This window comes from Lepus europaeus, chromosome 22, assembly GCF_033115175.1.
Source record: "Lepus europaeus isolate LE1 chromosome 22, mLepTim1.pri, whole genome shotgun sequence".
Lineage (NCBI taxonomy): Eukaryota > Metazoa > Chordata > Mammalia > Lagomorpha > Leporidae > Lepus > Lepus europaeus.
The window spans coordinates 24,964,479-24,976,858 of NC_084848.1; the positions used below are offsets into that span (position 1 = coordinate 24,964,479).

Sequence of the window (12,380 nt, forward strand, 5' to 3'; positions counted from 1 at the left end):
CCTGCCCGTGTATCGGCAGCTGGGCTTTCTTTTCGTGCTTTTCCTGGCCTTGACCCTGGCAGGGCTGCCAACTTTGAGTCAGAGCCCCCAGGTGCCCTCCCCCCCGCCCATGGCAGCAGGCTCTGGAACTTCCCACAGACCCCCTGGCCTGGACCTGCTATGGTGGGGAGTGGGGGAGGGGAGGCAGAGAAAGGCTCTGGGGGTTGGGTGGGGACCCTGCTCCTCTCTGCACCGGCACGGCCCTGTCTGTGGGCCCAAGGCTGACTGAGCCCAGACGTCAGATAGGGAAGAAGCGGGGAGTCCTGGCGGAGGTGGGAGAAGGCAGGTAGGCGCTGGGGCAGAGGTGACAGGTGGGGGTGCATGAAGGGCAAGTGCCTGGGAAATGAGGGAGTTCCAGCCGTTGCTCTCCCATGGGTGTACCCAGATTGAGGGCTGCGTGTGTGGGGGGCTGAGTGGGAGGATGGATGGAGAGCACCCTCTGCACCATAGCAGGCGTGGGCTTCGGAGCAGGCAGGGCATGTGGGAGATGCTGCTGGGATGTCTCCTGGGAACCCACCCTGTGCCAAAGGAGGGCCTCCAGGTGGCCCCAGTGGGCGTTGAGCCCTGCCCACAGGTAGGGGGAGTGAGGAAAGGCACATGCTGCCTCTCGGTGGTTGGTGGGAGAGATGGGCGCTGTCCCTGCTGATCCCCGGGGGTCTGCCAAGGGGAGGTGGCCCTCACCCAGGCCACAGCACCATCCATGGAGAAGGAAAAACATACCCAAGAAAAAGCCGGCGACAGATGAGCCCCACGCCCCTGCCCTCCCATCCCGGCCCCCCCCACCTCACTGCACCCCAGAGTCTGCGCACATGGCCGGGACGCAGGAGACCTCTTCCTCGGGACAGCTCAGAGTGGTGACACGGGGCTGACGGTGGAGGCTGGTGGCTGTGGAGGTCTCTGCGCTGGTCCGTCCGTGGGGCTGGCGGTGGGCGGGCATTGGTCCGTGCGCCGGGCCCTCAGACCTTGGCCTCCAACATCTCCAGGAAGAGTTTGTGCATGGGCACCTTGCCCTGCACTTTCACGCTGTAGAAGTGCTGCACGGCCTTGGCGGCTGTCTGCCGCAGCAGGGGCAGCGTGAGCAGCAGCTTGCCGGTCCTCCGCGGCTCCTCGTGGCGCTGGCTCAGCTCGTAGTCCTGCAGCGCCTCGTGCAGCAGGTCCTGCAGCTTCTGCACGGCCTCCAGGTCCTCGATGTACATGGAGTCTGCAGGCACAGGGTGAGCATCAGCAGCCTGGCTGGGGGGGTGAGGGGTGCCCTGGGGGCAGGGGCCATCCTGGGATCCAGGAGGCTCAGAGAGGTTAAGCCGCTGGTCTGAAGTCACAGACGTGATGGCGGAACCAGGAAGAGACCCTCTCATTTCATGAGCACCGAGGTGACAGTGGAGACCCTAGCAGGCTCGAGCCTGGGCAGCCCTGCTGCGTGCTCCGGAGGTGCTGGGCGGACCCTGGAGCCAGACTGGCATCCCACCCTTACCATCCCATGGCTGCACTTCTGCCGCGGCTACCAGGCACCAACTCCTACCATCGGCAGCAACCACCAGCCCCACAAAAGTCTGGCTGCAGAACACAGACAGAGGAAATTTATCAAGTCCCAGCAGGGCGGGGAGGCATCTAGTGAGGGCTGGGGAACGTTGGGGCTGAGCTGTAACACAGGGAATCTCCTGGGAGCCACATCTGGGGAAATCCCTGGACTCTGACCTTCCCTCCTGACCCTGGAAGTGGAGCACCCAACGCTTGCCAAGGGAGAAGGGAGAGGAGAGCACATGAATGGAGGGGGCTGCGAGCTCTGGGCAGGTTGACCAGGAAGTCCAGCAGAGCGCCTAAATTCTTTGGGAGAGCTGGGCCGTCCCTTTGCATGCTGGGCTGACTTAGAAACCGTGCTGCCAAGGGCAGCTGCACAAACTGGCTGCCCCCAACCCTCTGGGTCCACAAAGCCTGTGTCTTCCAGGTCTTGTCTCTCTCTGTCTCTGTCTCTCTGCCTCTCTCTCTCTCTCTCTCTGTGTGTGTGTGTCTTTTGGGTGGGGAGCAGTAGAATGAGGTAGAGAAGATTTTCGACTATCAGATGCTGTGTGACTTTGATCAAGTTCCTTGGCCTCTCTGAGATCATTTCTTCACCTGTAAATTGGCGCTCACAGCGTTCCCATACTCCTCGGGTGGCGGTGAGCGTTCAGTGACAGTGCACATCCCCCGGCCCTTGGCAAGCCCCTAATAAGCGTTAGCTCTCATTTTCATGGGCTGCAGACAATTATGGAGGAAAACCCAGATACCCTCCAGTTCTCTCTCCCTGGGACCAGGACGGGGGGACTCCTACTCTGCCAGTGGGGAGACGATGGGCTCCATCCTACACACTCAGCCACTGACGGGGCAGGCTCCCCAGATGTGGCTGCTCCCCGGGCCCCCCCAGACTCACAACTCCCACCTGCTCCCTCTTCTCCTGCCCTCCCCTAGGAGACCCAAATTGGCAGCTGCCTTCGACCAAAAATGAAATAAAATAACATTGCAAGATTAATTTCTTAGCAATCCATCAGCAAGTCTGTATCGATGGCATTGATAAACTGTTAATTACAAAATCAATGGCTATGAATTTGTTGTGCTGTCAGGGAGCCTTGGAGAGGGCTGGGACATGGGGTGACCGCCGGCCAGCAGGCGCCCGGGAGCTGCTGGTCTGGGACCAGTGCTCCTCGGACATGTCTCCCTCTCCTGCCTGCCGCTGGCGCCCTCAGCCGTTAGACCCACGGCCACGTTGCCCCACCCACAGCTGCAGCTATGGCCCTTACCGTGGCCCAGGACACTGCCACCAGGCCCATCTCAATGGTGTCCTGGCCCTGGCTCTGTCTCTCCCAGGGCCCGGTGGTTCTCCTACCCCGAGGCTGGGGACAGGTCACTCTCCCACGATCTTTCCTGGTCTCCTAGACTGACCCCATTACCACCGAATTCTTTTACAGCCCTAGAGCTGCTGGTCTGACCCCAAACAGGCCTCACTCTCCCCCTCATTCCACTGAGTCCTCCCTGGCATTTAGACCCAGCGCCGAGTCTGTCCCCCAGCTGAATACAATTCATTTCCTGAGGCCAGCATGGCGGCACACAAGCACAAGCCCCGGTTCCAGTCCCAGCTGCTCCACCTCTGATCTAGGTCCCTGCTGATGCGCCTGGGAAAGCAGCAGAAGACGGCCAAGTCCTTGGGCCCCTGCACCCACGTGGGAGACTCAGATGGAATTCCAGGCTCCTGGTTTCAGCCTGGCCCAGCCCTGGCTGTTGTGGTCATTTGGAGTGAACCAGCAGATGGAAGACTCTCTCTCTGTCTTCCCCATTCTTAGTTGCTCTGCCTTTCAAATAAATAAATGTTTTTTAAAAAACTGGCTCTTACGGGCCGGCGCAGTGGCTCACTTGGCTAATCCTCCGCCTGCGGCGCCGGCACCCCGGGTTCTAGTCCCAGTTGGGGTGCCGGTTCTGTCCCAGTTGCTCCTCTTCCAGTCCAGCTCTCTGCAGTGGCTCAGGAGGGCAGCGGAGGAAGGCCCAAGTGCTTGGGTCCCTGCACCCACATGGGAGACTGGGAGGAGGCACACAGCTCCTGGCTTCGGATTGGCACAGCGCCGGCCGTAGCAGCCATTAGGGGAGTGAACCAACGGAAGGAAGACCTTTCTCTCTGTCTCTCTCTCACTGTCTATAACTCTACCTGTCAAATAAAAACAAAACAAAACAAAAAACTGGCTCTTCCTTCCTGTAGCCTTTTGCATGGTGTTCCTTTGCGTGTGACCATGGCACTGTCTCCAGTTCTGCGTGTTCAGGTTACATTTGCGTGTTCACTCCCCTGGGGGGCAGTTCTCCAAGGAGCTCCTCTTCTGCAGGCTGTCCAGCACTGGGCCTGGCAGAGCTGAGCCAAAACACACCAGTGAGGAGGAATCTGGGCCAGGCCCCATGCCCGGTGCTGGGGCATTGCTCCTCCTTGCCTTGCACAATGAGCTGTCACTCTCCCTGTTTGGCAACAAGGGGCCAGTGCTGTGGCGTAGCAGGTAAACCTCTGCCTGTGGCGCCAGCATCCTATATGGTCACCGGTTCTAGTCCTGACTGCTCCTCTTCTGATCCAGCTCTCTGCTATGGCCTGGGAAAGCAGTGGAAGATGGCTCAAGTGCTTGGGCCCCTGCATACACGTGGGAGACCTGGAAGAAGCTCCTGGCTCCTGGCTTCAGATCCGCTCAGCTCCAGCTGTTGCAGCCATCTGGGGAGTGAACCAGTGGATTGAAGACCTTTCTGTCTCTCTCTCCTTCTGTCTGTAACTACACCTCTCAAAGAAAGATAGAAAGAGAGAGAGAAAGAAAGCTTCAAGTGCTTGACCCTCAGCAAGTAGTGGGCAGAGGTAGAATTTGAACCTCGTTCTTGCTGGCCTAGAAGCACCTGCTCTCAACTCTGCTGCTCCCAGCAGGGTCCAGGCGGCTGCCCTCTGTTGTTCCTGGTCTGTGATAAGTTAGGAGCGTATACATTTAGAAACTTTGTAGCAACCCAACAGCTGTGTTGTTATTTATGTCAGTGATTTAAAATTGGGCTGTGGTTTGCACATCTGGGTTTTTATTACATTTTTCTAACACTTCACTTTTGCTATATTTTACAAGATGATCAGTCCACAAAGGCTCGAACACTGTTTAAAAACTGGTGCTACACCCCAGGTCCTTTGAAAAAATAGTGCTTTAAACCTTTACTTGCACAGTTAAAAAGGGGGCTGGCCACTTGGCAGGTGCAGACCCTGCCCCCAAACCTTCAGTGCCAGGAAGGGAGCACTCCCCAGGGGCCCACCAAGAGCTCTGAGCAATGTGTGGCCTCCCCGGGGTGGGGGGCGGGGAGCAGCCAGGGCCTTGAGCCTCGCACACACCCCCTTCACCTAGAGCTTCCCGCACCTGTGGGGCAGCTGCAGGCCAGCCTCTATTTAATACATACTTACTTATTTGAGAGGCAGAGAGACACAAAGAGATGGGCAGACAGGAAGTTCTCCTACCCACTGGTTTATTCAACAACAGCCAGGGCTGAGCCAGATCAAAGTCAGCAGCCAGGAATTCAATCCGGGTCTCTCATGTGGGTGGTAGAGACACGAGGACTTGAGTTATCATGCGCTGCCTCCCAGGATGCTCATTAGTGGGAAACTGGAATCAGCAGCAGAGCTGGGACGTGAAGTCAGGCACTCTGATATGGGATGGATATGGGATGTCTCAACCGCTCTCCAAACACCTGCCTCCAGACGGCCCTCCCCAGATGCCACTAGGGAAGAAGTCCGGGTTCCTAGAACCTCATCCGGGTGGCAAAGCGTGTCCTTGGGCAAAGCTTGATGCTACCAGCAGCCCTGATGGGTTCGTGTCATCTGACACTGCGGGTCTTCAGGCCGAGCATGAGTGAGGGCGCTCATGGAAAAGTGGAATTAAAAGGTAAATTAATTTAAGCAAAAAAGCTTCAAAACCCATGCATAAAAGGTGTTCTGAAAGTTCATAGAAAACATGGACTATGGAAAAATCGTGCATTGATCTTAATTTTTTTGTCAACTAAAATGAAGTTGTCTTTGAATTCCATTTTCCCATGAACTTTTTGAGGTCCCATGTATGTGTGCGTGCACACACACGCATGTGTGCACACGGCTATGTGCTTCTGTGTGTGTAAGGTGTGAGACAGCAAGGAAAGAACCGCCGAGAGCTGCTGCAGTCTGGTGTTGGAGGCTGAGGATGGAGCAGACAGGTGGGCAGCCTCCTACCCCTCACCTGCTTCTCCCAACGTGGGCAAGTGTGAGCTCCACAGGAGTCCAAAGCCGATGCCTGGCCCTCCGAGGCCTGGGCACATCGCCTACTCTGCTTTCTCCTTGGCAGCCTTCCACTGACTCTTTAAGGCCAGATCTTCTGTAGCAAAAATCTTCCAGCACTATCATGTCACCCCTACCCACTGCAATGGGCCCCGCCCACAGGCCCACAGACCTGCCCCGGCCCTCCCCCAGCCAGCTGCACCCCTGCACCTGACCTACCTGAGTTGGCGAGGGCCAGGGCCTTGAGTGTCACGAACTCCTCCTTCTCCACCTTGAGCTTCTTGTACCTGCGCACCAGCTGCAGGATGGCCCGGTAGAGCTCCAGCAGCCCGGCCAGGCGGGAGTGCTCCTCGTCCATGATGTAGTCCTCGGCGTACACCAGCTTGTCGTCGTAGGGCAGCGAACGGTACACGATGCCCAGGATGAGGATCTCCATCCAGGCGCTCTGCAGCAGGCTCATCTGGTCCCCCAGCGAGAGGTTCGAGAAACCTGCCAGACGAGGGCACAAGGTGGGCAGCGCATGGTCAGGAGGGTGGACCTGGAGCTCCCTGGAGGGGACAGCCCGGACAGGGCTGGCTCTGCCCCCTGGGGCACCTCTGGACCTTTCCCCAGGTGGGGTGGGCCTATCACCCTGTGTGGCTCCCCTTGGCGTGTGAGTCAGACTTGGAATTCGTGGAAAAGACTTAGCTCAGTCAATGCACTGTTATCCTACCTCCTAGGGTATTTTCCAGAAGTCTGGGGAAGCTTCCTGATGAAGGGGAAGCACTCGGGATCCACGGAGTTACTGGGTTCCAAGTAGGGGCAGGAGGTGGCAGGAGGGGGCTCTCCCACTCTGGGGAGTTTCTGGGTTCCTCTCTCTGGGAGAAAGACCCAGGGGAGCTTTTCAAAATGGCACCTGAGCCCCACGCGGAGTCTCAGCTGAGACCAGGAAGCTCCACAGGAACCAGGGCGGAAGTTGCCAGTGGCCGTGGCCTGGGGCTGTGAGTGGCCACTGTCCAGGGTCAGGGGCCAACTTTCTCACAGGGCAGTGGTCAGAGCCCCTCTGCCCAGGCCACCACTCTGTAGCGACAATGACCCAGCCATCCTGAGGACAGGAGCCTGGGATCACAGAGCTTTCCTCCCTGCTGGTCCCACCTCGGTTTCCTTGTCTATGAAATGGGCTTAACAGCAGTGCCTCCTCCAGGCAGCCCCCGTGAGGTGTCAATGATGGGACCAAATGTTTACTGAGCTGTTCTCACTGAGGAGAGGAAAGCCCTCCCTGCGAAATGAGGGTAATAAACTGGAATTGCACTACATCTGCACTTCGAGAGGCCAGGCCAATTAACACCTTGATTTACAAGAGGTGGGGAGGGGAGAGAGAGAACAAATAAGGGCACTGACTGTCAAACACCTTAGCCACTATGCACAAGGCAGTAACTTCCCTGGGGCCAGCACGGCACCTTAGTGATGTGATCCCACCCTGACCATGGAGGCTGAGAACAGTAGCCACGAAGCCACGGGGTGGCACGGCACTCCACGGGCAGCTGGAAGGGAGGGGGCTCACAGGGGCCGCCCTGCCTGCCAAGGACGCTTTACTTCCTTTGCTGACTTAGCACGGCCCCCTGGGTTGGGCTTTCTGATGTGGGGGTGCGGCGAGGACAAACGGAGCAGAGGCAGGGAGGCCAGGGCCCGCTCTCAGCACACAGTGCTCACTGGTGGCTGTTCCCTTTATTGCTGTCGCTGTTGGCATGCAGTGGCTATGCCCCCTTCTCTGTGGACTTTCCTGGGGCCTGGGGTGGTCTTGGGTGGTCTCCTCACTCTCATCTGCTGCCCTCTGTCCCTCCCTCTGCTCCCATTCCTGGGACTGACAGCCCTGCCTATCACAGGGCAGGCTGCCCTTTGCCCCAGTTTTCTCTGGGTCCGACCATCAGGATGCCAGCGCCTGACCTCCCCGGCTGCTGGAATCCATGGGTGATCAGCAAGAGAGCAGGGACAATTACCCTGCCCTGCCCCGGGGTGAGCTGTGATGGATGCGCCCTCGCAGGGGAGAGGCTGGGACACAGAGGGGTCAGTAGGGTGTGCGTTGTTGTCCAGACGCACGGCCTGGGAGAGGGTGTGTGGCTGCCTGTGGGGGCCGGGGAAGCTGGCGGTAATAAAAGACAGATAGAAATGGACATCCAATTTCCCTTATCAGGTCTCTGAGTGGGAGAGAGGCCCTGGGCGACATTAATTAACAGATACCATCAGCAGCACAGGAGGGTGTGTGTGCCTGTGCGTGTCTGTGTGTGTGTAAGGAAGTGTGGGGCTGCATGGGGGAGCGGAAGGCAGACAGACTGGGAGGGCAGACGGAGGAGGAGGGCAGGGGCGAAATTAATAGACCACTGGATTGGCAGGTAGCAGAGAAGGAGGGTACGGCGAGCGCTAGGCTTCTGGGAACACAGGAGAAAGGGCCCCCATGAGGCTAATTGCACAGGTGGGAGCCTTCGAAGAACGCTACCAGCATGCGTCTCTCCCTGGTCATTCAGCAGACACTCGCGTATTTTCTCGTTTTATTTGAGAGGTACAGAGACAGACAGATGTGCACACACACACAGGAATCTTCCCTCTGTTGGTTCACTCCCAAGATGCTTGCAATGGCCAGGCCTGGGTCAGGCTGAATCCAGGAGCTGTGAGCCCCACCCAGGTCTCCCACACGGGTGGCAGGGGCCGTAGTACTTGAGCCATCACCTGCTGCCTCCCAGGATGCTCATTAGTAGGAAACTGGAGTTAGAAGCGGAGCTGGGACTTGAACCAGGCATTCTGATATGCGTATGGGTGTACCAAGTGGCGCCTTAACTGCTGTGCCAAATGCCTGCCCCCCAGCAAATGTTTAATGAGCGTCTACGAAGTGCCAGGCACGTGCTGGGCACTGGGGACAGAATGGTGCGCTCAAAGCAGACCAGTTCCCTGCCTTCGAGAGCTTGCGGTGAGGAGGCACAGACACACACCACGTGTCACGGTCAGCACCAGGTTACGACCGTAGCAGGGAAATGAACGTGACTCAGATGGAAGTCGGGGGAGGCTTTGCACGGGGAGAGCTGGGGAGTGAACTCCACAGGGGGCGGTGGCGAGGGTGCACCTGATGAACAGCTGCCAGGCCCTGCTCTGAGCTTCCAGGGAGCTCAGCCACGAGGCTCTGAGCACAAGAGTCAAGCAAAGAAGGGCCCACCCGCAGCTGGAGCATGGAGGAGAGAAGGGACAAAGGCCACGGGCCTGGCCTCCCAGCTGACACAAACATGTGCCCAACACACTTGGCTAGAGACGCTCAGCTCTTTGGACTGTGGTGTACGTCTGGCTGCCGTCGCCTGCGGCGTGAGAGTCCGGGACAGGCCTGCCCTATGGTGGTGGCGGGAAGCGGCCCGCACGGTGACTTGGAAGTTGTGTGTCATCATCAGAGGCTGACCCTGGGGGACCTCCGGCCAGGCTGGCTGAGTGTGCCTCAGCCCCTGATTTCTTTCTTCCTCCTTGACACCTTCAAAAGGTCCCACAAACACATAGCCTGCAAAATCCGAACGGAGGGCCAGCGTCGTGCCACAGCAGACTAAGCCACAGCCTGTGGTGCCAGCAGGCCGTACTGGGTCGCTGCTTTGAGTCCTGGCTGCTCACTCCCCCTCCAGCTCCCTGCTAATGCACCTGGGAAAGAAGCAGAGGACGGCCCGAGTGCTCGGGCCCCTGCACCCATGTGGGAGACCAGGCTGGAGCTTCAGGCTCCCGGCTTCGACCTGGCGCAGTTCCCAGACGTTGCAGGCATTTGGGGAGTGAACCAGCACGTGGAGGATCTCTCTCTGTCGCTCTACCTTTAAAATGAAATAAAATAGCTTAAAAAATTCAAATGAACTCTCCAAAGTACTGAACCATGTATATATAGGAAGGTCCTTCCAAAAGTTCGTGGGAACAACCATGCATGGACTTCAAGTTATTTTGCACCAAAATAAACAGATCGCTTCATTCCCTTTTCCCTGTAAAGTTTCTGACGTGCCTTTATGGCGGCTGCTTCATTTTGTGTAAGGAAGGGGAGCACATGTGTTTGCCTCTAATATTTAAAATAGTTAAACGTGCTACGATTGGACAAAATACACACTGGAAGGGACAATGAGAGACACAAATGGTCACCTGTAGGAGGTGGGAAGACGTCTGTGATTGTATTTTTGTCTAGTTTTTTTTTTTTTTTTTTCACTCCGTTTAAGATTTAAGGTGTTCAAAAACCAAACCGAATCATAGGTACAGTCAAGTTTTCAGAATAGCGGCAGGTGATCGGCGCGGCAGAAAAGTCGCTGCTTAGACGACCACGTCCCACCCCGGGGAGCCTGGGCCTGAGTCCCAGCTCTGCTGCGGGTTCCGGCCGCCTGTGTCCGTGCTCCCTGGAGGCAGCAGGGGATGGCGCAAGTACTTCGGTCTCTGCCACCCACAACAAAATAAACTTTTAAATTTATTTTTCCACCAACTTTGTGAAGTATGCTTGTATTATATTAGGTACATGTAGGTTGTTTGTGCTTTGTATCATTTCAAATAGTGATCTACCAAACACCCGTTCACAGCTTGTGTATTTGTGCACATCTTTCTAAAGGCAGATTCCTAGATAGCAAAAGAATCACTGGTTCACTCTCCAAATGGCCACAGTGGCTGGGACTGGCCTGGGCTGAAGTCAGGAGCCTGAAACTCCATCTGGGTCTCCCATGTGGGTAGCAGGGGCCCAAGCACTTGGACCATCATCTACTGCTTTCCCAGGCTCATTAGCAGGGAGCTGGATCAGAAGCAGGGCACCAGCACTCAAACGTGTGCTCCAGTGTGGGATGCCTGCATCACCAGTGACGGCGTAACCCACTGCACCACGGTGCAGCCCCTAGACTCCTCTTTCACTCCACTTCCCACAAACTTTTGGACGCACCCCCATACATGCAATTGTTATATAAGTGCATTTTTTAGTTAAATGAATGGCATGTCAGAGGCAACTGCTTGTGTGGATGTGGAAGGGCAGAGAGTGTGTGCGGAGCACACGGTCAGAACCCTCTCTGCGCCTTGCCAGCGGTCACCCTGGGCAAGTCCACCTCTCTGTGCCTCATCTGTAAAATGCACACAATACGAGCACCTATCTCGTGGGATGTTTGGACTAAATGAACTACTATGTGAACACCTAGAACACAGCATAGCATGCAGTGGGTGCCATCTTTTACAGAATTAAATGAAAGGGGCCAGTGCTGTGGCGTAGCAGGTAAAGCCGCCGCCTGTGGTGCCGGCATCCCATATGGGCACTGGTTCCAGTCTTGGCCACTCCACTTCTGATTCAGCTCTCCGCTGTGGCTTGGGAAAACAGTAGAAGATGGTCCAGGTGCTTGGGCCCCTGCACCTGTGTAGGAGACCCGGAGGAAGCTCCTGGCTCCTGGCTCCAGCACAGCTCCAGCTGTTGTGGCTATCTGGAGAGTGAACCATTGGAGGGAAGACCCCTCTCTATCTCTCTGCCTCTCCTTCTCTCTCTGTATAACTCTGACTTTCAAGTAAATAAATCTTTAAAAAAAAATTAAATGAAAAAGCAGATGTGAGAGGGGAACCCACAGGTGCGGTGAGGGGGGCGAGAACATCCCCGCCCTCCCTGTATGCCCACCCACCGGGACCGCACATGCACAGGACATTTGCAGAAGGAAGCTGGCATGGAGGCATTGGAACTCATCATCTCCACCTGTCTGTCACAGCTGACATCTTTACCAAAAGCACACCTTTTTTTATTAAAAACTCCAAGGCGCAGGCCCCTGGAGGAGGGCTGCCGCTGGGAGAGGCTGGGTGTAACCTCCCGGGAGGGCAGGGCTGTCCCCCTGACTGGCTGGCCGCAGGCTGCCCACCCTGCACTCTGCTGCCCCAGGCAAATGGCTTTCTCTGCACCAGCTGATCTAATCACACTGGGCTCTTCCCATCCCCCAGTGGTCTGGCACCACAAGCTCCTGGAATTTCAAAGAGAGAGAGAGAGAGCATGTAATTTGTGGCAAGTGGAGTCCATAATCTGTTAATTTATGATCGTTTCTGTCGCCCTCCGGGCCATTAGCAGAGGTAATAAAGGGAGATGCAATTATAGGATCTGGGGCCACTTCAGACACAGCTGCTGTCACTCGGCAGCTCATATTTCATCAAGCCAGCCGGTGGCTACCTGGGAGTAGGGCCACCAGGGGACCCTGCACGTCAGCCTGGGTGGGGCAGGGGCGGCAGTGATGCCCCACGAAGGCTGTCCTGGCCAGGGCGGACTCCAGGCTACCAGAGAAGGGCAGCTAAGGACTGGCGGAAGCTGCAGTCCATCGAGTGCCACCCGCGGCCACACAAGGCTGCCGGCCCCACGCTCATCTCTTGCTGGCGGGGAGTGAGACGTGGACTTGCTAAAGCTTGCCCTGTGCCTGGGAGATTCAACTCAAAGGAAAAACCCCACTGCCAGGAACACCCACTGCTACTCTGGGGGAGTCACACGGGCCCTGGGTTTTCCCTATGGAGCTCATCCCTTTGTATCCAAATGGGGTCCCGGGGACAGAACTACACCTGGTCGGCCTCTCTGTACCTGTGGTTT

The 12,380-nt window shown here is 56.9% G+C and overlaps 1 protein-coding gene across 3 annotated transcripts in view; it reads right to left on the reverse strand.

The window, feature by feature from the left end:
• Positions 1–880: 880 nt before the first annotated feature.
• Positions 881–12,380, reverse strand: part of ESRRB (estrogen related receptor beta) — a 165,061-nt gene continuing 153,561 nt past the window's right edge. For all 3 annotated transcript variants that reach the window (XM_062181430.1, XM_062181429.1, XM_062181431.1), the window contains 2 exons: positions 6,035–6,304; positions 881–1,240 (listed from right to left, as the gene is read on the reverse strand). In XM_062181430.1, coding sequence (XP_062037414.1) covers positions 996–1,240; positions 6,035–6,304 — 515 coding nt within the window. In that variant the 3' untranslated portion in view covers positions 881–995. The remainder of the gene's footprint in view (positions 1,241–6,034; positions 6,305–12,380) is intronic.